Source organism: Rhizoctonia solani, chromosome 12 (genome assembly GCF_016906535.1).
Source record: "Rhizoctonia solani chromosome 12, complete sequence".
Lineage (NCBI taxonomy): Eukaryota > Fungi > Basidiomycota > Agaricomycetes > Cantharellales > Ceratobasidiaceae > Rhizoctonia > Rhizoctonia solani.
Window position 1 is genome coordinate 1,195,848 of NC_057381.1, and position 23,958 is coordinate 1,219,805.

General features: G+C 48.7%; 7 protein-coding genes across 7 annotated transcripts; 4 read left to right on the top strand and 3 right to left on the bottom strand.

Annotated features, from left to right (window-relative positions):
* Window positions 1-4,001: 4,001 nt before the first annotated feature.
* RhiXN_11617 (homeobox domain protein) lies at window positions 4,002-5,311 on the bottom strand (the record flags this gene model as incomplete). Its single annotated transcript, XM_043331432.1, has 3 exons — window positions 4,002-4,655; window positions 4,696-4,822; window positions 4,995-5,311. The coding sequence occupies 3 exons, from the start codon at window positions 5,309-5,311 to the stop codon at window positions 4,002-4,004; spliced, it is 1,098 nt and encodes a 365-aa protein (XP_043184942.1).
* Window positions 5,312-5,852: 541 nt separating this feature from the next.
* Window positions 5,853-6,707, bottom strand: RhiXN_11618 (uncharacterized protein; the record flags this gene model as incomplete). Its single annotated transcript, XM_043331433.1, has 6 exons — window positions 5,853-5,902; window positions 5,960-5,967; window positions 6,041-6,102; window positions 6,165-6,304; window positions 6,358-6,468; window positions 6,536-6,707. 6 exons carry the CDS (start codon window positions 6,705-6,707, stop codon window positions 5,853-5,855), a joined length of 543 nt encoding a protein of 180 aa, XP_043184943.1.
* A 3,982-nt stretch (window positions 6,708-10,689) lies between these two features.
* Window positions 10,690-11,825, top strand: RhiXN_11619 (helix loop helix DNA-binding domain protein; the record flags this gene model as incomplete). Its single annotated transcript, XM_043331434.1, has 5 exons — window positions 10,690-10,801; window positions 10,861-11,287; window positions 11,344-11,495; window positions 11,546-11,636; window positions 11,687-11,825. 5 exons carry the CDS (start codon window positions 10,690-10,692, stop codon window positions 11,823-11,825), a joined length of 921 nt encoding a protein of 306 aa, XP_043184944.1.
* Window positions 11,826-13,078: 1,253 nt separating this feature from the next.
* Window positions 13,079-14,847, top strand: RhiXN_11620 (uncharacterized protein; the record flags this gene model as incomplete). The annotated part of the gene is made up of 10 exons (XM_043331435.1): window positions 13,079-13,243; window positions 13,463-13,505; window positions 13,553-13,587; window positions 13,647-13,754; window positions 13,805-13,865; window positions 13,910-14,019; window positions 14,068-14,190; window positions 14,250-14,259; window positions 14,310-14,376; window positions 14,436-14,847. The coding sequence occupies 10 exons, from the start codon at window positions 13,079-13,081 to the stop codon at window positions 14,845-14,847; spliced, it is 1,134 nt and encodes a 377-aa protein (XP_043184945.1).
* Window positions 14,848-14,966: 119 nt separating this feature from the next.
* Window positions 14,967-15,703, bottom strand: RhiXN_11621 (endoplasmic reticulum membrane protein; the record flags this gene model as incomplete). Its single annotated transcript, XM_043331436.1, has 5 exons — window positions 14,967-14,990; window positions 15,040-15,221; window positions 15,283-15,505; window positions 15,563-15,605; window positions 15,660-15,703. 5 exons carry the CDS (start codon window positions 15,701-15,703, stop codon window positions 14,967-14,969), a joined length of 516 nt encoding a protein of 171 aa, XP_043184946.1.
* A 425-nt stretch (window positions 15,704-16,128) lies between these two features.
* On the top strand, window positions 16,129-19,601 carry RhiXN_11622 (alpha-L-fucosidase; the record flags this gene model as incomplete). The annotated part of the gene is made up of 15 exons (XM_043331437.1): window positions 16,129-16,344; window positions 16,394-16,632; window positions 16,697-17,315; window positions 17,366-17,392; window positions 17,446-17,454; window positions 17,507-17,556; window positions 17,607-17,629; window positions 17,683-17,828; window positions 17,877-17,959; window positions 18,011-18,106; window positions 18,213-18,306; window positions 18,522-18,598; window positions 18,678-18,715; window positions 19,007-19,118; window positions 19,193-19,601. The coding sequence occupies 15 exons, from the start codon at window positions 16,129-16,131 to the stop codon at window positions 19,599-19,601; spliced, it is 2,238 nt and encodes a 745-aa protein (XP_043184947.1).
* Window positions 19,602-20,389: 788 nt separating this feature from the next.
* On the top strand, window positions 20,390-23,922 carry RhiXN_11623 (uncharacterized protein; the record flags this gene model as incomplete). The annotated part of the gene is made up of 5 exons (XM_043331438.1): window positions 20,390-22,316; window positions 22,398-22,786; window positions 22,860-23,050; window positions 23,112-23,570; window positions 23,634-23,922. The coding sequence occupies 5 exons, from the start codon at window positions 20,390-20,392 to the stop codon at window positions 23,920-23,922; spliced, it is 3,255 nt and encodes a 1,084-aa protein (XP_043184948.1).
* Window positions 23,923-23,958: the final 36 nt, after the last annotated feature.

Sequence of the window (23,958 nt, forward strand, 5' to 3'; positions counted from 1 at the left end):
ATCAAAACCAGTTCGTAGATGCTATGAAATCATGATAGTATTGCTGAGAACGCAATTTTAGTGAAGAGTATAAGCTAAGCTCCCATAACATAAACCGCATCAGCAAATCATGGTCACTCATCGGCACTGTTATGATCAGCCCCCCCCCCCTGCGCTTTGAGTTCGATCTTATGGTTTAATTTTCCAATATCACGTGAACACATCAGCACTTTAGCCCTTGCCACTATGTCTAATCTTCAGCTAGTAGCCAATGTCAGACATTTTTCTGCCCTCCGAAATCATTCGTCTAGTAACCTACAACTACCGAAGGAGCGCTGCATTAAATTTAGCTATTGCCTGTCGGTGGATGTTTGATTTAATTGCACCAGTACTTTGGGAAGTTGCTAACCAACCTGAAAAATGCTGTGTATTATCCCGTACGTCAAGGTCAATCGAATAAAGTGTAGGGCGTTAGGCAACCAGTGCAACTCAGATAATAGCTACTGGCACTTGCTCTCCACTAGCCCACGCTCAACGATGATAGGAGGTTTATGATGGCTCTCTTTCCAGTGACTGGCCGCGGTACTGGTTCTATGCTCATCATGTAAAGCACTTGACTTTGGTACGATGGGAGAGGTCCGGCTAGGAGTTGCGAATTACGTGCGCAATTCAAGACTGCAATATGTTGTTCCGAAAACTAAAAGAAGGTGCACTGCTCCCAAACCTGCGTTCTCTGGATTTCACATTTAGGTATAACCCATTGATCGAGGCACTCGCTCTTCTTTCTTGGTTTACACTCTTCCTGTCGCCATCTGTCCAGGATATTTCAATAGAACCGCAGCAAGAGTAACGCAGACGAGACTTTCCCTCTCTCCGGCTGTAGTTTTTCATTGCATCCCTTGCCAAAGATTTATCTGAAGAAGAAAATATTGGCCTTCTATCACACTACAATCTCCCACCTGAAACTAAGCTTCCCTTACTGTGTTCAAGTGGATATCGGAGCGATATTATTAGTTTACACACCTACCGAACCTGACAGGCCTCGATGCTTTGTTCATGGATGAATCTGGGTTCTCAAATTCAATAGGCGAAGGGCTTCTTGTGTTGGGCCACCTTACGCACCTAGAATCACCCGGTTTGCGGTCTGGTCGCCCTGAAACCATGGAGACAATATCCCTCTCTGGTGATTTGTTCTATCCTTGCGCACCCCACTCTCAAAGGTATTAATTATTCGGTGTTTCGGTGTATCTAGAATTGAGCTCGTGTATCTAAGCTTACCGCAATCACCGCCAATTTGGATAGTTCCCCTGGGCACACAGATTCGACGATAGAATTACTGAATTGTTCTTTTATTGACCGAGTATTCCCCTACAATTCACTTACATATCTGCGGATCGTTCTCACTAACATTGATTTTTTTTTCGGATGCACTAAATCTATGGAGACTACTTTTGATTCCAAGGACTTATTTTCCTGCACTCCGCTATCTTGAACACGATAAGCCTTTACGGGAACTGAATAATAGCGATTTCAACTATTTTCCCCAATCTTGTGTTCTTAAAACTTACCTGTGTCAAGAATATCGGTGGGGCTCCAGCTTCGTCTTTGAAAGAGATTGCCTGCAAAACACAAGGCCACCAGCAATAGCCAAAATAAACATTAAGGTCAGTTTTAATGCCTTGAGCTTAGGGAAACTCATCAAGTAGGTACGTCTCCCGTGTCTTGACTGGGTTTCTGACACCGGCATCATAGCTTTCTGAATTTATTATGGCCCAGTGCACGTGTCAAAGTCTACTGTTAACTAATGATATTCTGACAATATCACAACTTTTCGCAGAACGCCCCCTTCGAACCCAATATGACCCTCCAGGGTCATACCTCACACCCAGCCGCTCCATATATGCACATGGTTGAACCCAGAATCGACCGATGATATCGTAGTAATTATGTATTTACAGATAAGTAGCCTGGATTTATACAACGTACTTAACTTCAAATCAAAGTGCGTGGGACGTAAAATTTCGCTCTTTGTAGTGTGAAAGTACTGTTATTTGGCTATCAATATGGTACACGATCGGGTGCGCACCCGCCATGATCTAGTAGTTATAGGACGCGACCCGAGATATTGCACCAACAGCTGCTGGTTACGCAATTTGCTCTCAAACTTATTTTGGACCGGACTATTGTTATTGCACACCCTGTCCGAAGAGGTCAGAAGACCTGTGTGAGCAGATACAGGCCGATATACCTACTGTGAAGCTTGTCAAGGGTACAGGAAAGCCCGCCACCCTGCATTTCATCACGAGTATCTCACTGGGGCTCGACAGTCAGCCTTCTCGAATCCCCACACCTCTAGATCTCTGTAAGCTAGAACTACAGAATATGAACAGCGTTCCTCGATGGAAGATCCCCCTCCCACACACCCCACGTTTACTCTCGCCGGAGTCGTGGAAAGTGTATCGATATGATAGCTTACGGTAGCTGTAGACCTGTGGTACAATGATAGTGCTTTTGTGAAACTTTCTTCTGGATCGGAGAGAACAGCTCTGCAGAATACCGTAGGACTGGATAATAGGTTTCCCTGTATCTCATAAGGTAACAATGCTACGTCTAAATGGCGCCCTTTGTCTGGGATGCACCTACTATCCGGAGTGAGGGCCCCCACCCGCTTGAGGTGGTAGCTCTCTTATTGGCTCGGTAATACCACTTCTCGGATAGTCCCTGGAGAACACCCGCCCGGTCCGTACTCCTCTCCAGTAGCACCGCCTAGAACGTTTGCCCAAGGCAAGGAAATGGTGCAAGTTTCGAAGCCTCGAGGTCGACCGCCGACATGCGGGGACTGTGCAACTTTAACTGACCCGTATTTGCATGGAAATTGAACCTGCTCAACCGGTAAGGAGGCGGATAATGTGGGTATAAAGGAGATGAATCAGGTCATGATTATTACGCATTTAGTTTCGGGCATCAGTAACGGGGTGGCTATGTTTACGATTTAGAAATGTGCTTTTGGTATTGGGTCCCTTTTCTTAATGAAGATCAATGAAAGCCAGCCGATTACTGTGTACGACGAGCAGGGCAATTGGCTTGAGAGCTGGGTTTACGTCGGAGCATTCCGCCAATAAGGAAAGCTCGGCGAAAAGCGCCACCCATGGTATAAATCAGATTTCAGCTTCTGCTCCCAGTTGAAAATTTGAGTAACCTCCACTGGTACCATAAAGCCATATACGTCCCAGTACAACGTCTTCGCATCTTTGAAAATCAGCGTGCTAACTTCCTGGACTTTCGTAGCCCACGCGATTTGGTGAAAGATGAGCTCGACGGAGTGGGAGATGTGCGGAGGAACAGCAGTTGCCTTGATTTGCACACTTTAGTTCCTAATAATGAACGGGCCGTCGAGACGTAGTCGATCTCTTTATCGAATAAGAATCGATGAGCCTTGTAGAGGTAACCCTACCGTTCACTTCCAGCCTTCCGAGTGAACAAACGTTTGACATTATACAACGCCACAGGTGCGCCGCGTTAAGACCAACTACCCTGTATTATCGTGCTCGTCCCGTCGGCTCGTCCTTTCTCAAAAAAGCGGCAGTGACGCCCATATATTTCGAACGAGCTAGAAGTACCTAAGACAAAGGATACGCATACACAATGTCATTATGTGGCATCCGAGAATCGAACAAACTTCAACAAAATACGAGAAGATTGAGTATAGACAGCGAAAACGATCAAGCATAATCAATTTGTACGCGACAGAGACGACGCGCAGTTTTGGAGAAATAAGAGAGGTAAGAGTTAGTGGGAAGGGTTATATAGTCGAATGGCGATAGAGCCAAACGGTCGTAAACGGAGTCAATGCGAAAGCAAGCTATAAACTTCGAAGCTTTAGTAGATATTTAAACAGACAGCAAATGGGTTGATATGTTCCAAAGTCCCAGATTGTTGTAGACGAGCACATAAAGCAAACTGAGAAAGAAAGAAAAAACTTAAACCGAATAATAAAAAGAGGTCTTGAATAGTCGTGAATATCAGCTCTTGCCCATACCAACAAGGATCATGGCAGCGTCCAAATCAGCTTGAGTCTCGCTGGTGAACTTGTTTGTCGAGGAGCTGGCACTTATTGCACTTCCAAAGCTTTGAACTAGAGCTTGACGTTCCAATGCCAAAAGGCTCTGAGGAGGGGTAAAGACCTCATGAACATCGTCATCCTCTGGTTCAGTTTCTGAGCCACCACCATCTTCTTCGTCCTTGCGTCCGCTCGAGGAACCGTGAGCTGCAGAGTAACTATGAGAACGTGAGCGAGTTCCATCAAGACTAGGATTGCCATGCCTTGACCATCCCGTCTCGCGGGAGGCCGGCTTTTTAGGATACGGGCGAACACGCTGCCGTTCAATAGCGCACGCCCATTCGAGCGACGGCCTTGATCTGACAGGCGGGAGCGTGGGAGCTGAGGATGGAGGCGTGGATGATTGAGTTATCATATCACGTCGAGACGCATAAGAGTCGAGGGAATAGCCATGTTTTGAAGCGCTCGGAAATGGAATGCCAGAGGTATGTGAAATCGGAGCGCTCGTATGATAATCCTCAGGATAGTAGCCGCGGTGAGGGGTTCCTCGGAATGATTGACAGGCGGGGCCCAGGAGGCAAGGGAGGAAAGGCCCGATGTACGAGGCTCCGGTTGGCTGTGGTAAGAATGCAGAACTGGAGGATAAGGCAGCCTACGGGAAGGAGAGCTGATGAATGAGCCCGACGCCGAGGCGACTGCGGCCGAGCATCCGAGGAGGGAGACGTAGATCGGGAGTGGGAATATGTTGGCGGAGATGTGCGAGCGGTCGATAACGAAGGGGTACTGCCCAGCCGCTTCAGCTTAAGCGCATGCCGGCGGTGACCGAACCAATCGGAGAGACGTTTACGGCCTCTGAGCAATGTCGAACACAGGAAGATATACCGCAAACACGTGGGTGAGAGGGAAAAAGTAGATCAATATGCCTGAACGGGTGTGATGACAAGATCGCACTTACAGTCCAGTAACCTCTTCAAGTTTCTCCCGGACTTCGCGGGATGGATACGGATTCTTTTCAAACGCGTCCTGGAGCAATGCTAGTTGCTCGGGAGTAAACACAGTTCGAGACTTGTTCGTGCGTCCGGTGTTCAGACGAGGCTTGGACTGCGTATCTGTTGGTGTGTCGATCATCTCGTCCGGTTGATTAACAAGCTCTGAGCTGGCAGGAGTCTCTCCGTTGTCCCCGATCTCCTCTTCGTCGAGGCCGTCGGCCCTGGCGGTGTTACGATGATCAAGCTGCCGCCTTGAGCGCCGAGCAGGCTGGGATTGCTCCATGATGTTTGACGCGTTGTGAGGGGCGAGTGAAAGTCCCGCGATGACAACAAGAGATCCTTTTCACGTGATCTAGGGACGCGAACTACACGATGTTCCTCTTTCAAACAACAATGCAGGCTCGTGGGGGGGAGCGCGCTCGTACCGAAGTTCCGCTTTATCTATCTCTTCGGGTAGTTCACGTCGGGATATGACAGATACACAGCATGAGATTTACACGGAAACAAAGCACCAAGCGTGCGAAATACATCAACGGGATTCAAACAGAATGTCACTCGGGATCCAGGGCGACCGAAACATCCCTGTTGGCGAATTCCCACAAGAAACTCAAATACACCAGCCCATTTATTTGCTCAACAGCATCTCAATTCCATTGCTTCAAAGTGGCAAACGACGCAGCTGAGGGGACATCCAGACATGCCAATTTGATGCGATTGTTTTCATAAGGCACTGGGAGATTGTACCGATCACGCAGATAACCATATGTTCTAGTATGATCAATCTGTGTCAGACTGATTCTGCAGAAGAGTGTGATAGATATACCCTATTTCGCAGGATGAACCTCCTTGAGTCCGAGTCCGGGCGGCGTTTGTGCTGAATTTGATCATCAGCGATGAGCAGCTCCCAATATCAAAGCCTTCCGCCACTCACATTCCACTCTATTCGGTTTGGCCGCGCCCAAGAGCAGATGAGCCATCACCTCCACTTTTCGCGATCGTGCAGGCAACTCACCCATTCGAGGTAGATTTGTGAGTACTTGGAAGCGACGAAATTGTACGCTTGTGAATCCTTCCCTGACTGCAGTCAGCTCTCAGTAAAGTTCGTCAGCTCCTGGACACAGTAGATAAGTAATTACTGATGGCTTTGGACAAGTGCGGACTTCGACGTAATGCCTTTGATCCGCGGCATTTGGATTCTTGACTGCCAGGCATTTTTTCAGCTCCGGAAGATAGATGCGCCCCGCCCAAATGTTATTCGCTCCGTCATTGGGGAAGCCTAAAACTGAAAGCTACTGATTCTGTTCAACATATATGTATGCTATACTTTACCTCCGTAGTTGGGCCTGCATGCCTGAAATTCGGCTTGGACCCCACGTTTATTTGTGTTATTTTTGAATGCGATTTCGTTATTTGAATTGATTGTAAGGTTCTGCCATTTACCTACGCAGTGGAAGTTAGCCTGTGCTCACTTCACTAATGAGGGCTAGGAAAAAAAAAAGCGACTGACCAAGTGCTGGACCTTCTCCAATCACCATCTCCATGGTCGACAGGGTGCCTGAAAACTTCTTTGTACACACTGCGGCTGGCGCTCGTTCTTCGATTTCGACCCCATTGATGGACCGAGCCCCAACCGTCAAGAGACTGAAACCGGCCAGGAGAGCAAACGATTTAACGTGCATGATGCCTGTGGAGGTATCGACGCTCACACCCGCGCCCTCCTAGCCGCAGTGGATTTTATATGCGCATACCACCCTCTTATATAGCTAAAACCGCTCGATCCAGACGAGGCCGCTTGGGTTTGGGTTTACTATCGTCAATCTACCTCGTGACTCAGAGCCCCCTGCCAAGTGTGATGCCGAGGGATAAGTGTATACCATGTGAGGATCGGAAGGATGTGATATGCCGTGAATAGCATGAGTGTGCTTTGATATGGACGCGAATATGTAGCCTAACTGCATATACCTGGCCGTAAAGTGTACCGGTAGTTTGATAATTACCCAGAATGAAAGAACGTCTTGCCTGAGTTAATATTGGAATTATAACAAAATAATTTCAATGGATATCGACCACACGTCGCTGGGTATGTATATAATATATAGTTGGTGTTGAAGTTTTGGGGGGCGAAGTTCAAGAGTCATCCGTCCGATGTCTTTGTTATTTACCTGGTAAGGACATCAAATGCAACATAGTTTTGGTCGCGCAACAGCCAGATCAGGGACCCGCGACCTGATCATGATGTTCATTGGTGAAAACCACGCGTCAACATCGAGGCAGTATTGATCAGGCACACTAAAACATTCGTGACAATCACCTGATCCGCCATACATTCAGGAGTCAATGACATTTGCTCAAAATATCTGGCTCACAAGCACCAATATCAGTTTAGGAAAATACCCAGTTACCGAAAAAGTCCAAATTATAAGAAAGAAAAAAAGAAAAAAAGAAAAAAAGATAAGTGTCTGTGGATCATAAAAATCCTCAAAATTGTTGAAAATCCGAATAGATCGTCTTTCAAGTTGTTCGTGAGTGTCGTATGTCATGAGTATATGATTACAGCAGGCATAAGCCATTAAGGGCTGAGTTTCCTTAAAGGTGTAGCAGGTGGAAATCATGCGGTATAGTATCCTGAGTGGTACTCGATTAGGTAATTTCAGACAACGAAAACTCCCCAGCAAGCTCACCTCTCATGTCTGGCCCTTTGAAGTCCCGATAGTGCTCCAGCCGGCGACAAAATCTCCAATTAAGGAAGAACATGTACAACTATCAGGTAAGTGAGCGATCGGATTGCCACCATATTATGTCTAGCCAAACATACCTGAAACCCTATATCGATTAGAATGCCAACAATGAATGCTGTGAATAGACTTCCGAATGCTGTTGAGCATATTCCACCCGGCATAGTGCTAGGTTCAAGTATCAGATGCTGAAATGCATCAGCGGTGTCTGTACATACACGGTGTTTGAGGCTGCATCTTGAGAAGAAGACCCCCAGACTTGCCGTCCATTTTGACACTCCCAGGCAATCTTATCTTGTCTGAAATGACCGTTCCAATTGCACAACCAAAAACTAGGTAAACAGACGTTCGAACTTACCCTTTATTGAGTTGAAGAATCATCACCACTCCGCGCACGCCGCTAATTACGAGAAGTACAGGCCACAAGAAATGACAGACACGAGTCCAAATGTAGGAGCGCTGTTACAGAAGTATAGTTAAGCTTTTAGGGTACTAATCATTAGATGTAGGCTCCGAAAGCTCACGTTTGACAAGGATAATATATTCAAAACTGCAATGCTACCGGTAGCCATTGAGATTCCACCGTAGATGAACCTGTTAACCAAGGTAAAGTCCATCGGCTGGGCAAATAAAGTTTTAGCGCACCACTCAGGGTAAACGAAATACAGGAATTGTCCGTAGCGAAGGAGCAGAATACCCCCCACGAGGTTGTATATGCCCAGTAAAACAGCCCAAGCAATTGCTCCGCCGCGGAGTGGTAGAAGAAGGAGGCAGTTGTCACACCACATTTTTGGCTTTTCAATACAACACGAAATAGTCTTTGAGTCGTTTCAACCCTGGAGTGATTTGGGGTAGTTCAGAGCGTGAAATCACTCAGAGCCTATCAACCGAGTCGAGAATTTGGGGTAGTGATTACTTGGATATCAGAGCAGCAAAAAAATGGCGCATAAGTAGCCAACCTTGATGCTCTCTACTCGGTGGTGAAGGTCGATGAGTTTTAGAATAGGGGTTAATGATCGTCATTTATATTACACCCAATCATGGACAAACAGACAAGATCGCCACAAGGTCACGTGCTATCGACGTCTTTCCACTGATCGACAGTGGCACTGCTGCGTTGGGGACCTTAGGGAGCGTACGGCTACCCGTATACTTGTATCGAATCAGGTTTGGGCTCAAAGGTCCCACGAAAAACATGTACTGGGCCTTGGATACGTCTTCCCTTCCTCGGACTCAGCATCAGTGACCCGCAGCTCGAGAACTAGATCTTTGATGGACTTGCCCTGGGTTGCTCCCTGGATATGCATGGTCTGGCATTGGGCTTTCGGTATTACAATTTGCGCGTTTCTCGCGAATCATCGAATGCTCAAGCTGCGGATGGTTTAAAACACTACCTGAAGGGATCGAGATGGGCCCGTGCTATTTCTGCACTCACAGCATCTGAGACAAGTGTCAAGCAAGCTGGACCCAGAGCAACACTGCGAGTTGATCTCAGGACGAACAGTATTGCTATTTGTTAGGAAACCCCCTTCGATGTCTCGAGCGATGATGGTTGTGGCGGCTACTACCTTCCCTTTTTGCAATAACGCATCGATTTTGTGTAACCGAGGCGAAAGCCGACTTAGGATCCACATGAGCCAAAAATTACCTAATAGATTGCTGTTATCAGTGGGCATCTAACCTATTACAATTGAATAGCTGGCTTCGTTGGTGTAGAAGGTTAAAATCAGGTATGTGACAATATAGTCTGGTCATTTTGAGGCAATGCAGAGACGTAATTCTGTCCGTACTTATATAAACAATGTGTTCTCGTTAGGTTCACCGATCATCGACCCGAGAGACAGTGGCGACACCGTGGCTACATGGGCACGTTTTTGATGGATTTTACCATTGATGCCTTAATTGGTACCAAGTAGGTTTAGCCAAGGCGTTCATCTGGATGCTGTGCAACTAGTGAGCTGGTCAAGGAACGTGCCATCAAGCAATCTAGGCCTCTGCGAAACGTGTTTTTCAATACATGCGCGACCCAAGCCTTTGGAGGAACATGAGGTATCCTCGAGGATTCCGAAGCATTACTATTCCTCGAAAACGTTGGAGCGCAAGGAAAGTTACCTGATTCGTCACATGGAGAGAATCTTCACCCCCTATTCGCTGTTCACGATTTCGATTGAGCCCGATCACTACGATTTATTGTGTGCATGGAAAACCGTAAATCACGTACACCACAAAAAGTGAGCGAATTTTGCATTGTTAATTCTATTCGTAGAGTCCATGTTCTATTGGATGGAGCCTTTAGGCGACAATGCCCGCGAAATTGTGCGATCACTTGGCTCCGCACCCTTTGCTTTTGGTGATTTCACGGCTGTTTTTCGTAGGCCAATCTTGTTGATATTGACAGGACTTCGCCGGATAACCCACCGGAATCAAGTCCGATGACAGTCAATAAATCATCGAACCGAGGCTGCTAGCCGTTTGCCCCGTGTTTCTTTCCCCCTCCCCATTCTCATCTCAGTACCGGAGTCGTTTCGGTCCACGTACTAGTATTTGCTTTAGTACTTCCCCCACTGCACGCATTTTGTACCCGAACACGATCCATCCGAAACACGGTTCTTCAGCCGAAAGCCTCGAGGCATTTACCTAGGTCAGTAAACCCTTCATCTAACCCTATAGCAAACCAAACCGAACGTCACTGATCCGTATCTGACTTAGAAGTACTATTTATCTAGCTGAACTCGTTATCCTCGCCCTGACACGACATCCACGACCCCACGACCTCACGTACTGACGACCTGTACTACGACTGCTAGACGGTTGGATACCGCGCACATCACGACTATCATCTGCCTCCCCTTAGCGTTGAACGCTGCACTCACGCCGCATCTTTGACGCCTCATTTTTTCCATTTGTACTGCGCGCCCACCCCACGATGGATAGCCACGGAGGCCCTCAGTTCTCAGCATCTGGTGACTCATTTGGTTACATGGGGTCCAATCCCGAAGGGTACATCTCTTACCCGGGTTCATATGACATGATCAATAGTGCGCTTTGCCTCCCCCCTACTAATTGTTTTAACCGCCCACTCAATCAACTTTGGCAGGTGGATCACCGGCATTCAACCCCCTTAGTCTGTCGAACAACATGCCAAGCTATCCAATGACTCGAGTTGCGTCTCCTCGCGAATTTGCTACTACCCAAACGGTATCTCCACCACTTACCGGCTCCAGCTCTGACGTAGCCGGAGAGAACCTCGCGAATGTGACTGGATACACCGCATATGGGTCAATGAGGCGAGCAACCCGCCAGTCTACTAGCGACTCGAACACATCCTCCAATTCTACGCATTCCCGTAATGGAACAAGCTTAGTTCAACGACATGGCATGCGCTATCCCCCGGGTCCGGCTGCATCCACTGTTATGGCAGCTGGTGGAAGGCATCGTCGACGCAACTCTCGTGCCGATGAAGACGACGATGAGGACGACTTTGAGAGCGACGGGGATGCTTTCCGCGGCGCACCCCAAGAGGTGTAAGTATATTTTATTATATGTCCAGGAGCTGCCAACCTACGAGTGTACGTCATAGGGTTGTCCAACGTCGCCGAGAAGAAATTCGCAAACAACGGATCGAGTCTGAACAGCGTCGCCGGGATGAACTCCGGGACGGATACAGGCGATTGAAGGATGTGTTGCCAGTCTCCAATCAAAAGTCGAGCAAAGTCTCTTTACTGGATAGGGGTAAGCGCGACGTCAACTCATCATCTGGACCTCTGAATTAATTTCAACAGCAACGAGCCATATCAAGTACCTTGAAATGATGCAGCATCAGTTGCAAACAAATTTGACTCAATCCGACCTCGAAGTAGCCAGGTTGAGGCAGTAAGTATTCCAGCCACGAGGCCCTGCACGAGTCTAACGCATGTTCACAGAGTTAACGAGGCCCTGATGCTAAGCGCGGCTGAGCGTCGCTCTGGCACGCAACAATCCGCCCCAGCTCAGCCCGTCCCTCCTCCTTCGCACAATGGATCCCCTAAAACCGAGCCTACCCCTGCCCCTGCGTTTAATTAAATGAAGGGACCAATACTATTTATCTCTTAAGGGTCTAAAATTGGCGCGCCTAGATGCGCTTTGCTACTTATACAGACTGGTTACCCTGGTGGCTATTTTAACTCTCGAATCGGCAGGTCTATGCGAACCTTCGCATGGACAAATGAACCAGTGATGCGATGCCGGCCATCACACTCCCATTACCTTGCTCGGAACGACAAAGCCCTTCCCGTTCGAGGCTATTTAACAAGAATATTCTATAGGTTTATCAAAGATCCGCTGTATCTATCCACCACGACTCTTCCTTGTGTTTCCTAGAATTTTTCGTATCTTTCGTCACCAACCTTGCCCAAAGCACTCAATATTCCATTCGTCACACTACCTAGGTCCCGCCTAGGAGCGCAATTTGGCTCCGAGATCCAAGCTCCGAGCTTGCAAGCGCTCCGGTCAGACCATAGATACTCACGTCACTCCAATTCACGCCGATTCTCATGCTTCGTTCTTGTAACTGGCACCACTTGATATTCCCAGCACCTGTGACACCCTATATTGATACTTTGATTGTAGTGTAAATGGGGCAGTGTATATTCATGCTCACATTGCGGTATTACGGTCACTTATGTTATTTCTCATGATATATGCATGTATTATGCTCTGCCGTAACAATCTTATGATTTCCTGAGCTTGTCCCAATTTCATGGCATATATTCGTGATCGATCTTTCTCTACCCCATGAGACCTGATGGATTATTGAGGGTGATACATTCGCCTGATTATTTCAGGGATTAGTTTGCCTCAAGAATATTCCGGAATGAAATGACTCAACTATAATAGATATTATTAACCAAAGAAGGATTATCTGCGGATAAAGTTAATCTAGTTGTACATAGGAACGATTAGAAGCACAGGGCGGGAACTCGGCTCTAGAAATAGGCACGTGAGCACTATATTTCCTGTGATGAACTTGACGGCCGTAGGTGAGCACATGGCCTCACAAGATTCTTCCCGTAGGCTGAGTGCATGGAAATCGTTTGCGGTATTCAATTTTGCCTGTGCCGTCGGCCCTCCGAACTCTCGAGTTCTTGTATCGTTGGAATTTGATGAGATCACATTTCGTTCACGAAGCGCACAGTAAGAAGTAGTAGCTTTGAACGCCTGTCGCCTGGCTGCCGCAAACCGGGAGGCGGTGATATCTCTTCCAATCAACAAACTTGCGCCTCTACCAGACCTGATCGACCTCACTTGCGCTCATCCACTCCAACCGAGCCTCCAGCATGTTCGTACTAGCTGCGCGCTCCCAACTTAATCTTCACGAGATTGAACTAGAGTTACTTCACGTTAGGGCGTCGAGGTATTTGTCAGGCAGGTCTTTGTTTGCAGCGGTGCACATTGAACTCGAGCATTCTGATTTGAGTTTGTATTTGCTTTCTCAGCTGCAGGTGCGTGGCGGGGTGTGACCTTGGGGGCTTCTTGTTACAGCCAGTTGATCTATGGTTTTCAACGCCTAGGTTATGTGCTATTGCTCTACGATCATCTTCTCACCCTACAAGATGAGGTCAAATTAATATGGCCCGGGCCCTGGTCACTTGTTAAAACGTTATTTCTGATGGTGAACATCCAGTTTTTGCTTGTTATTCAACTACTTATCGTCTGAGCAGAATCGGTATTCCGTTCCTATATTTCTAACTATTAATAGCTGGGGTCAGTCGCATGATTAACTCTACGATCAATCAACTAACATTTTCTAGAGATGAGTGGGTTCACTGGGCCAGATTCAACTACCGTAAGTGCATTGGCACATGTGCTTAGTAGCAGTTAATTAAATCTTCTGCCTAGTTGTAGGTATTAGTACCGGTAGATAAGAGATACTCAACCAACCACCTTGTAGCTGTCGCAGATGGGTCCCCGTTGAGGGTTACGCCGAAGTTACAAGCTTGGGAATATCTAACTGTGAGTACCATAGAATTCGGATCGTTCAGAGTTCTCACATGTGTGATAAGTTTTACTATTATTACGAGTACACGCAATCTATGGCCGATCTCGCAGAGTGCTCGTGTTCTTGTTAATATTGTACATCTTGACGTACATGTCTATTCTCACTACAGCAACGCTGGCACTTGTGCAAATGATCCCGCAACTCAGTTACTCCCAATTGGCAGGGATATGTACTGTTTCTGAAAAGCCTGTTACACTACAAGCAGTCTGGGCCGCTCCAGTGAGTTTATAACTCAGAGACCCAAATAAGCTACTAAAACATTGGTAGTTGGGGTTCGAGATATTAATATTCGCTATGACTTTACATAAGTGCTTGGAACATGCAAAGACCCAACAGCTGCAAGTGCCGCTACTTCGGACCTTGTATCGAGACGGATTCCTATACTTCCTTGTAAGCCGTTTTATTGGATAGTCATCTGCATGCTTATAACACCTCATGACATGGCATAGGTCATTGTAGGTAGGTGAATTCAATGCCGCTCTAATTATTGGAACGTAACAGATGCCCAGTGATGCGCATCCTCAACCTGGCTCTATGGATCGTTGCACCGGTCTCCTTGATTTACCTCGGATTATAGTAAGCAACTACTGATCCCGTTCGGCTACCCGGGAGTACTAACCGGGCACCCCTTTGAGTTTTATCTGGGCCCTCATAACTCTACTTATCTCCCGTTTATTACTTAATCTCCGGAATGTTTCGAATCACACACAATGGTCGGCAGAAACTGATGTCAAAGGACTCAGTATAATGCAATTTGCTCCTCGGTCGGATCTTGACGACGTCCCGAAATCAAAAGCACCAGTGTCTTCAACCGGATTCACGAATTCGACGAGATTGACAGATGTAATGGAGTGGGAAGAAGAGGAAGAGGAAGAGGACAAAGAGGGCCCGGATTTCGATCCTGAGGAGAGGCGGGCGAGTAAAAGACGACAAGAGCAGGATGTTGAAATTGCCAGCCCTGACGAAGATATGGAGATGGGGCCTATTCGAAGGGGCATTACTCGACATTTCATCGTTAACGAAGGAGGTTCCGATCAAGGCGCATAATGACCTATCGTTATTCTGTGTAGACTATTCGTACTATTGTTCGGCACCAAGTTTTGTTCACACAAATCGTTGCCTAATAGCAGAATAAGTTATTGAAAGGTAAAGAAATAAACAAGAGTTTAATAAAGTAGTGTCTCTGGAGCCTGGATAGTGGTCAGTAGATGTCTCTCCAGGAAAGTAAGCGCCACGTACTATGCCTCGTGTCTCAAACGCCAACCAATCCCCTGTGCCAGTTGGAATGAGACCCATGGAACGACATTTGTAGAGTCCTAGAGCCATAGTTAAAATATTACACCCAATGAATGCTAGCTTTTGAAGGCCGAGGGTCGAGAAAGCCGATGGGTCTGAGTTCTTGGGAGCAAATGACGCGAAAGCTGGGAGGTCGCGCCAGTTAGTTGCTTGCATAGCGTGCATGATGGACACGAGCGTGCGTACCCGAGTTGATATTGGCGACCGCCTTGAGGGGGTTGAGAAGTAACATGACTAGTATGCCTATACTGAAGATTTGGACACTATTGCCGCTCATGTATAGCATGAATGCATTCATAGGTAGCGATTTTGCTGGCGAAATCGCCATATCCCACGCACGCTTTTCTTTCAAGGATTCGTATGATTCTTCCTTCGACTTGAGTTGCGCGGGGGATTGAGTGCTTCCCTTCTGTATGTGCCGTCATAGCTGAGCCAATGGGATTATCGGACGCGTACCCAGACTTACTGTAACCTCGGCAAAGCCAGGAGGTTTAGGTATATTCTTCCATCTATTGGAAACAAGGTACTGAGTAGCAAGTGAGAGTAATATCCGTAATGCTTACTTATGGGTGCTAATTGACGCATAATCTAAGCTCGTCTTGCTCATGGTTGCTGCGAAAGTCAAGCAATAGATCACGTGGTATATTTGACGTGTTGCTTCGATATAGGTTCGACCCTTATAATTAGCGACCACCAGATCCGTCAAAGCATACTCAAAACGAATACTATGCTCAAGCTATAATCGTAGACACATCGTAGAACCACATAATGGATAAATTACTCCAAATTCATCAGTTCTAAGATTGCTTCCCGAATATAACAGCCAATTTCGTCGCTTCTGAGCACTCTCGACGGGGCCATCCGGGCCGTAAGATGCTAGTATTGGTGTATGCGGGTGCTATTCTCGAAGCAACAATGAACTACGAGTCTCGGCGGAGCATAGCTTTTTCCCCAAGGGGATGGAGCAGCTGATTATAGCTGGGGTCCATATAAGGCCAGCTTCCTGTCTACAAATCAGCCCCAGATCCAACCATGCGCTTGAAGCCACCTGGATACTTGTGTTTCCTGTTAGCAGCTTCACAGTGCTGCTTGGCAAAATCTGCGTCTACTTTTGTGGACCTGAGTCCCCATTTCAATAACAAGGCCGCATCGGCAAAAGTCAATGGGACCGGGAACTTTGATTTAGCCGGAGGGTCATACGTTTCAGAGTTCTTACCCAAAGGCATATTCACTTATCGAAGAGTCGACGTAAGTTTATTGCACATAATTCACAGAGACAAGCTGACAATATATGTAGTTTAATCTTCCGCCATTCCATAACGAGACCGCCCTGGACAATGTCAGGGTTGCTGCTCAAGTGGTTTCAGTCCCTCCTGGGCGATATCATGCAGTTCACGCTTTACTCGCTGCTGAGAAGAATAATATCGGCCAAGGAAATATTACCGTCAACTATACCGATGGCACTTCGATTACCATTGGAGTCGTTGCCCCTGCTTACTTTCAAATAAATAACCCATCCAACGGGCCTATTTGGACGTACGTCGAGTATCAGATTATGAACCGTGCATACACTTACGATCCCATAATGGCTCGACTACAGGCCATATCATTACACAAGTACAACGGTCCTTACACCCGAAGGTATCAACCGCAACGAAACCTGGATATTCGATTTCCAGGCTGGCTTGGATAATTCCAGGACGGTCGAATCTATTCAACTTCCGGCTGCCAAAACCCCAATTATGCATTTCTTTGCTTTGACGTTATATGGACCACCTCCCTCTCAGACTCCAAATGAACCAGTATTAAATGTCCAGTACGCTCGATCGACAACCAAGTGGGCCCAGAACAATTACAGTGCCAACGCCATTCCCGACCCTACGAGTCAGATCTTCGAGGTTGCGTTAGATAATTTGGCGACTATGGACGCTCCTACGTCTACTTGGCTCAATGGGAATTATTCAGTCGTTATCGAGGGAGAAGGGTTGAAGACTTCTCGCCCGTACGCACTCAAGAGATTGAGATCAGGAGATCAAGTAGTTATGAAGATCGGCGTGCACAACACGTTCAAGGCCCCAACGAAGACCAAGGGACAGATTGTCGTCAAGGACGCACGTGGGGAGGATGAGTTCAGAAGCGAAGAATACGAGTTTATGGCCGGAATACCGGATTACGAACCTGTAGATGCGAGTTTGTCCCAACATGAGGCGTCGGATTGGGTAAGTGTCCCGCTAATTGATGTACGAACAATGATACTCAAGAGGAGCAGTTTGATGAAGCCAAGTTTGGAATATTTGTAAGTCTTGATTTGCTCTGTGTACAAACTCAAATAAGCTCATTGGTGGTCAGATCCACTGGGTGGGTATATGATATTGGCCTCAATCCATACCTCACTTCATCAGTATTTCAGGGTGTCTACTCTGTCCCTGCTTGGTCAGACGGGAAAACCTATGCAGAATCGTACGTTTCCCCGCGCATATATTCAGTCATACGTCTAATATTGGCTCTAGATACGTTTGGATTCAACATAAAAGTGAATGATTTCATTATTGGCCGACTAATCATCATCATAACACGTGCTAATAGTCAATTCGTCGACTTGGACACGCCACCGGGAGGTCTATGGCGAAAATGTAGTCTACGATGATTTTATCGCCAACTTTACAGCGTCGCAGTGGAACCCTGACGAGTGGACGGACTTGTTTGCTAATTCTGGAGCGAAGTACTTTACTGTGAGATCTCTCTCTCCGCATTCGCTCCCTCTAACTGATGGAGCGTAGATTGTATCCAAACACCACGACGGATTCGCTCTATACGATACCAAAAACACGAGTAATCGCAACTCGCTATTGTATGGTCCAAAGTAGGTTTCAGCATGGTCATCATAGAGGGAAGACCTGACAAGGAGCAAAAGGCGTGATTTGTTGAAGGACCTGTTTGCAAGTTCCAAGGCCCGACATCCAGAGCTGCACAGGATTGCATATTACTCTATGACTGAGTTCTTCCATCCGTGAGCGGTTTCACCCTTTCGCGCAAATGAATATTGATACGGTTGGCATATAGTGAGTGAGTGAATGCGGCTTCGTTGTGCACTGTTGAAATCAACTGAATTACAGTCAGTTCCCGTATGGGTTCGGAAGCTGGCCAGGCGGACTTGCTCATTTTGCATACAATGATACATGCTGCGAGGGGTACGAGGGGTACGTCAAGGTTAGTCAAGATTCACTTTGGATCATCAAGGCTAGGTCTGGACCTTGAGAGATCCGTTTTGGTACCTCTCTCAACCCTCTAAACATGATCAATTCCTCCCGGGGGAATCCATTCAATCCCGAACCCCTCAACATGGTCGTGCCTATATTGCCACGCATAAACTGCGCGAAACTGAACCTCCACGACTCGCTTGTACTTGTCTCCGAACCGATTAGATCAACGACTGGGTCCAGGATCTCCAAAAACCGCAAATGGAAACATTGTTCTACGATTATGAGGTTGATGCGATCTGGTACGTACATTCATTTGATGTATAGAACCTTATGTTCTATATCCGTTATTACATATCTAATATGGGAGCGGGATGTTAGGTGCGATATTGGAGGGCCATCACCGTTTGACGAGATCGGTGAGTTTTGCCCGGTTTGGTGAGTTTGTGTGGACGGTGTTGTTGATGGGATCGGGGTGGAAGCTGCTGACTGGTACAACTGGGCCAAGAAAGTGAGTATTTTTGCCATGTGCGTGCTTCATGAATCAATGGGCCACATATAGAGTGGGAGGCAAGTAAACAACAATAACCGATGTGGAGGAAACTATTCCGATTTCAACACTCCCGTGCGCGCGCCCTCCCATTTTCAAGTCACTTTCCCGTCTATTCACCTTGGGCAATAGGAATACTTTACTCTCAACTCGTATCAAGTCCGGAAATGGGAGAGTAATTCTGGATTGGATCCTCATTCTTATGGATACAACAGCGGCACGGCGCCTGACAGGTATATGAAGGGTGTAGATGTGATCAAGCAATTGGTCGAGTACGTAAACTACCCCGATCCTCGTCTTCGACCCTAAGTCCTCCCCCTCACACTGATATCCCCCACCCATCCAGTATCGTGTCTAAAGGGGGTAACTATCTCCTGGACGTCGGACCTACCGCCACTGGGGAAATCATCCCAGAAATGACAACGCCTTTGCTTCAAGCCGGACAATGGCTCTCGCACTCTGGCCCGGCAATCTATTCTACCCGGTACTGGTCGGTCGGTCCGGCCGATACGACCTATAATCTCCGGTTCACGACCACCCCCGAAGCGTTTTATATCATCGCGTTGAGCCGGCCGCAAGGTGGTATACTTAAAACTCTGATGCCAATTCCGATTTTGGAGGGGGACGAGGTGAGACTGTTGGGTGGGAGTGGGAAAAAGTGGAGTGGACGAGGCAAGGCGAGGAGGATGGTGTTGTGTGCAAGTCGGAGAGGAGGAGATTGGGTTGGTCGAATATGCTTGGGCGTTCAAGGTTGAGTATAAGAGTTAAATCTGGGCGTTTGTCGATAAACCAGCCCCGGGTAATTCATTCATTTAAGACCGAAGGAAAAAAAATAGAATTAAAGTGATTTGAAACTCTAATGCGGTTGTCAAAAAAACAGCCCTGAAAGACGGGAATTCATTCAACCTTTGGGGATACGCAAGCTGAAGTTTCTCAGACCGGTTGTGGCAAGTTATGGTAATGAAGCGCACTGAAGAAGTTTGCGAATTGATGCGACTAACCCCATCGAAGACATGTATCGTCGAGTGTATGCGTCGGCACAAAGGCCGGCGCGATGAAACGCCTCCTGTGATTTGAAATGGAATGATCGAGAGAACACAACGCAAAGCCAAGCGTCTCTCTCAACCTTCCGCCTCCGCCTCGGACGTCGACTGGGGACTGTATTTGGTGTGTGTGTGCGCGCGTCACTGGTACATGCGGTGAGAGGGCGACGGCCATTACAGTAGCTTTACACAACAGCAAGACATCAAGGTGCGTTGCTTTGTTTGCTTATTTCCTCTTTGATCCACGCTCACTGTTTTTTTGCAGGTCAATTTGTACAGCAGCAGCAGCAGACTTGGCGGGAAAAAGATAGAGAAAGAAAGGCATACGTTCGGTTGATTGTGTAAGTTGGTTTTGTGTGGTGGAATTCAGAGAGTGATGGTCATCCGCAGACAATACAGATACGGTACCCAGCACACTTGTGAGTTGACTTCGATTGTTGCTGTGTCGACAGTTGCTGATATTCCTTGTGCAGAATAAATAATTCTTTATATTCATAAGCATGGCGCCTCGACCGCTCACCTCGATCTTCATGGCCCCGCCGCCTCCATCGCGCCCCACAGCCTCGGGAGGGCAGTCTGGCTCGGGCCCAACAACACCGACATACAACCCGGCGTATCCCGGATTGCCTGTAACGGCATTACCAGAGGGCGGCATATCGATTATTGTTCCCTCTGGAAACGATCCAGAACCAGAGGCCGAGCCAGAGCCAGTATGGGTTCCCAAGGCGCGTCTCGCATTGGCCAAGTCAAGCGTATGGGACGGCATGGCTCCTATTCTCCCCAGTTCAATGCCTACTGGCAATATCAGCAGCAGACATTCGTCGATTGTAACAGTCAAGCCAACCAATCATACGCCAAAACCCCATGTTCAGCCAGCTCAGATTGGGAATGACGCCCTGAGCGACCCGGACCATCCGCGCAAACGCCATTTGCCCCGTAATCCACTCGACCCCCACCGACTCGCTCTCATTTCCAACGCACTCGGTGTATCTATCCCGATCCCCCCGCGCGCAGTGTTGGAAGGCCGGTTATCCGATGACCGAGTACGCAAAGCCAGCTTGGACGACGCAACTCTCACTCTGAACCATGCACGCGCATCCAGTCTTGCTTCCTTCCGGAGCGGCCCGACCCCCATGCGTAGTGCGACCAGTCTGAGCGTGAACAGCAGGAGACCGGTTTTGAGCGCGAGCAGCTCAGTTTCAACTTTTCCCGTCGTCGCCACTCCGTCCCAGCCTACCCGATTTTTGCTCCATGTTTATCCCCCGCCTCATATGCCTTCTCTTCATCCCTTTGCATCACGCACTCCCCCACCTGGTTACCATTCTCAGTTTAGGCGAGGTACCCTTGTCGCTTTGCACGCATCCCTTCCGGGACAGCTCAGCGCTATTGCAAAAGAGTACGGTTTGCCGAGTACAAGCGGAATGTGTGTTTATTTGCTTAGCGCCGACTACGAGCCCCCGGAAGAAGACGACGATGACGTGCCTCCCCAACGAGGAGACGAACGCGCCTTGGGACCACGTATAGGGGAAGAGCCATGGAAGATGCTCTGGGCTGCGCTATTAAAAGCGGACAGGGATGAAATGATGCGCTCGTTTAATCCCAACGAGGCCGGGAGCATCACCGGAAGTCCGGCCTCTGCACTTGCAGCTCTGGGCGGGGAGGAATCGCCGCCTCCCAACGGCGAACACACTCTTTCGCATAAATCGAGTGTGTCTTCGTTTTCACCCCGGCCGTTGAAGACCGTCGCGGCTATGAACAGCAAAGAGGTTTTCAAGTCCATCCCACTCAGTGCGACCTCTCAGTCATCCGGAACAGCCTCGACCGCACTTTCTCGCAATCCATCCCTCGCGACAAGTCAAAGTCGAACGTCTTCCCCAACTACGACGCTATCTTCCGGCAAAATCAATATCATGCCAACGCTCCCCATTGTCGGAAAAATCGAGTTTGACATTGACATGCGCCGTGCTCCATGGTACGAAACCTTCTGCAACCGTGCCCACCAGCAAATGGCCCAAAGGCGACTCCCATCGCGAGTCGAAACCCCCGTCGGACCACTCGCGACACCCGCACCTCGTTCCCGATCCCCCTCACCCGTGACGCTTAACCTCCCGCCGCGTGCAAGGAGCGCATCACCAGCTGGGGTAGATACCCACTTTGCCCCGCGCTCGGCCTCGCCTTCGTCCAGTAAATTCCCGATGCACCTCCAGCTCCCCTCGAACCCCGCCAACCGCTCGGATCGGGGTTTGTTGTCCCCTAAAGACGCGAGGCTCCCGACTCCCTCGTCGAGCGATGACGAGACTATCGGGCTCGGGCTGCAATTGAGCCCGTCGAGCTCGACTGTTGCAGACGGGATGATGCTCGACGTCGTTCCCGAGGGCGGATACGCCGCCTTGTCAGACGACGAGGACGAGGACGATAGCGGACGGGGTCACCAGCGATCAGGACGGGATCCTTAGGGATGTATTCCCTGAAGAAGAACCTGGAACGTCTCGACGCGCGCGATCAAAGGAATCGAGGACCTGCCGATTCCCGAGCCGGACGAGGACGAGTTGCCGCCCGGCGATTCGACAGCCGAAGTCGTCCAGCTGTGGAACGAGCATAACCGACCGGGGATCAGCCTCGCTCCCCCTCCTCCCTCTTCTGCTCCTGCCGTTCCGGCGCCCGAGTTCTCGAGACCTGCGGACCCGAGCCGAGTTGTGTTCCCCAAACCGGCTCCGGCGCGACAGAGGAGCGATTCGGTCAAGCGACCGCCGCCGCTGAAGCTCGAGGAGCAGCAAGAGGCCGAAAAGGAGGAACTGGGCCAGACGGAGATTGTTGTTACCGGGGAAGACGGGGAGGACTGGAACTGGCGCTCCAGCGAGCATGTGAGGAAGGAGAGACTGGACGAGCTCGAAAAGGTGGGGTTCTTGGGATGGTTTGTTTTGTAAACATTGCGTGCTGACAGTGGTCTTTTTTACTTGGGGGGAATAGGCTCTCGCGCAACTCTCACCCCGAATCTTGCAGCCTCCTCCACCCGACTTGGATCGTCCCAGGTCGCCGGGACTGCATTCTCGTATGTTGAGTGGTGGGACGTTGCGCGCTGGAGCTGCTCGTCCGGACCCGCATGCACCATTGTTCATGTCTGAAGAATTGAGCAATCTGAAAGCAAGCATGGCTGCCAAGTGGGTCCCACTTTATCTTTAGCTGGTTATTTATTGATATATTGATATATTTTATTTTTAGAAAGGGAGGCAGCACACCCACTACCCCTCGAACACCTCCCATGACGACCGAATCCCGTATCCGCATGCAAAATGAACACAAACTCGATCTCGCCAACCTCCCACCACCCGAAACAGCCCCACCTCGCCCTCGAAGACCCCAAACCCCAGTCGCACTAAACTCGCCCCCGTTTGAAGACTCTCCCCCAGTCCCGAGCCAACAGCAACGCAGCCGGTTCAGCATGGATTCCAACGGGGAGGACGTCTCTGGTCTCACCGCTCCCAACCGGGAACGCGCGAATTCGATCATGAGCGTCAAGGGTATTAAAAAGCTATGGCGAGGGAGAAACTCGACGCAGAATCTGAACGGGCTCGCGGCGGCGAGTGCGAATCGGGACAGCCAGTTGCCTGTGAACTCGGGCGCGGGTCATAAGCGAGACAGCTCAAACTCGGGCAAGGATCCGTTTCATTTTGATCAAGAGTGCGTCTTTTTCTCTCTGACTCTTTCTTGCCGGTCGGGTTGAACTAACGAGATTTATAATAGCCTAACAAAAGATAAAGAAGGCAAACCAGCTACGAAATCCATCCTCAAAAAATGGAGCGTAAAGCCAAATGATCCCAAGCTGTCGCCTAAACCGACCCAATCGGCGCGCGGGAGCATCTCGAGCGTCAATACGCTCACGTCCGGCGCGAATGGACTCCAAGCTACCGATAGCGGTCGGCCGAGCGTGAGTTCGAGTTTGGCGAGCGATGGAGAGCCGATGACACCGAGGATGAGTCAGTTTGAGATGGTTGTGTCCAATGATGGGCAACAGCAGCAACAGCAGTCATGATAATCGTCTAGTTAATGTGTAAATCATGAGCTGAGG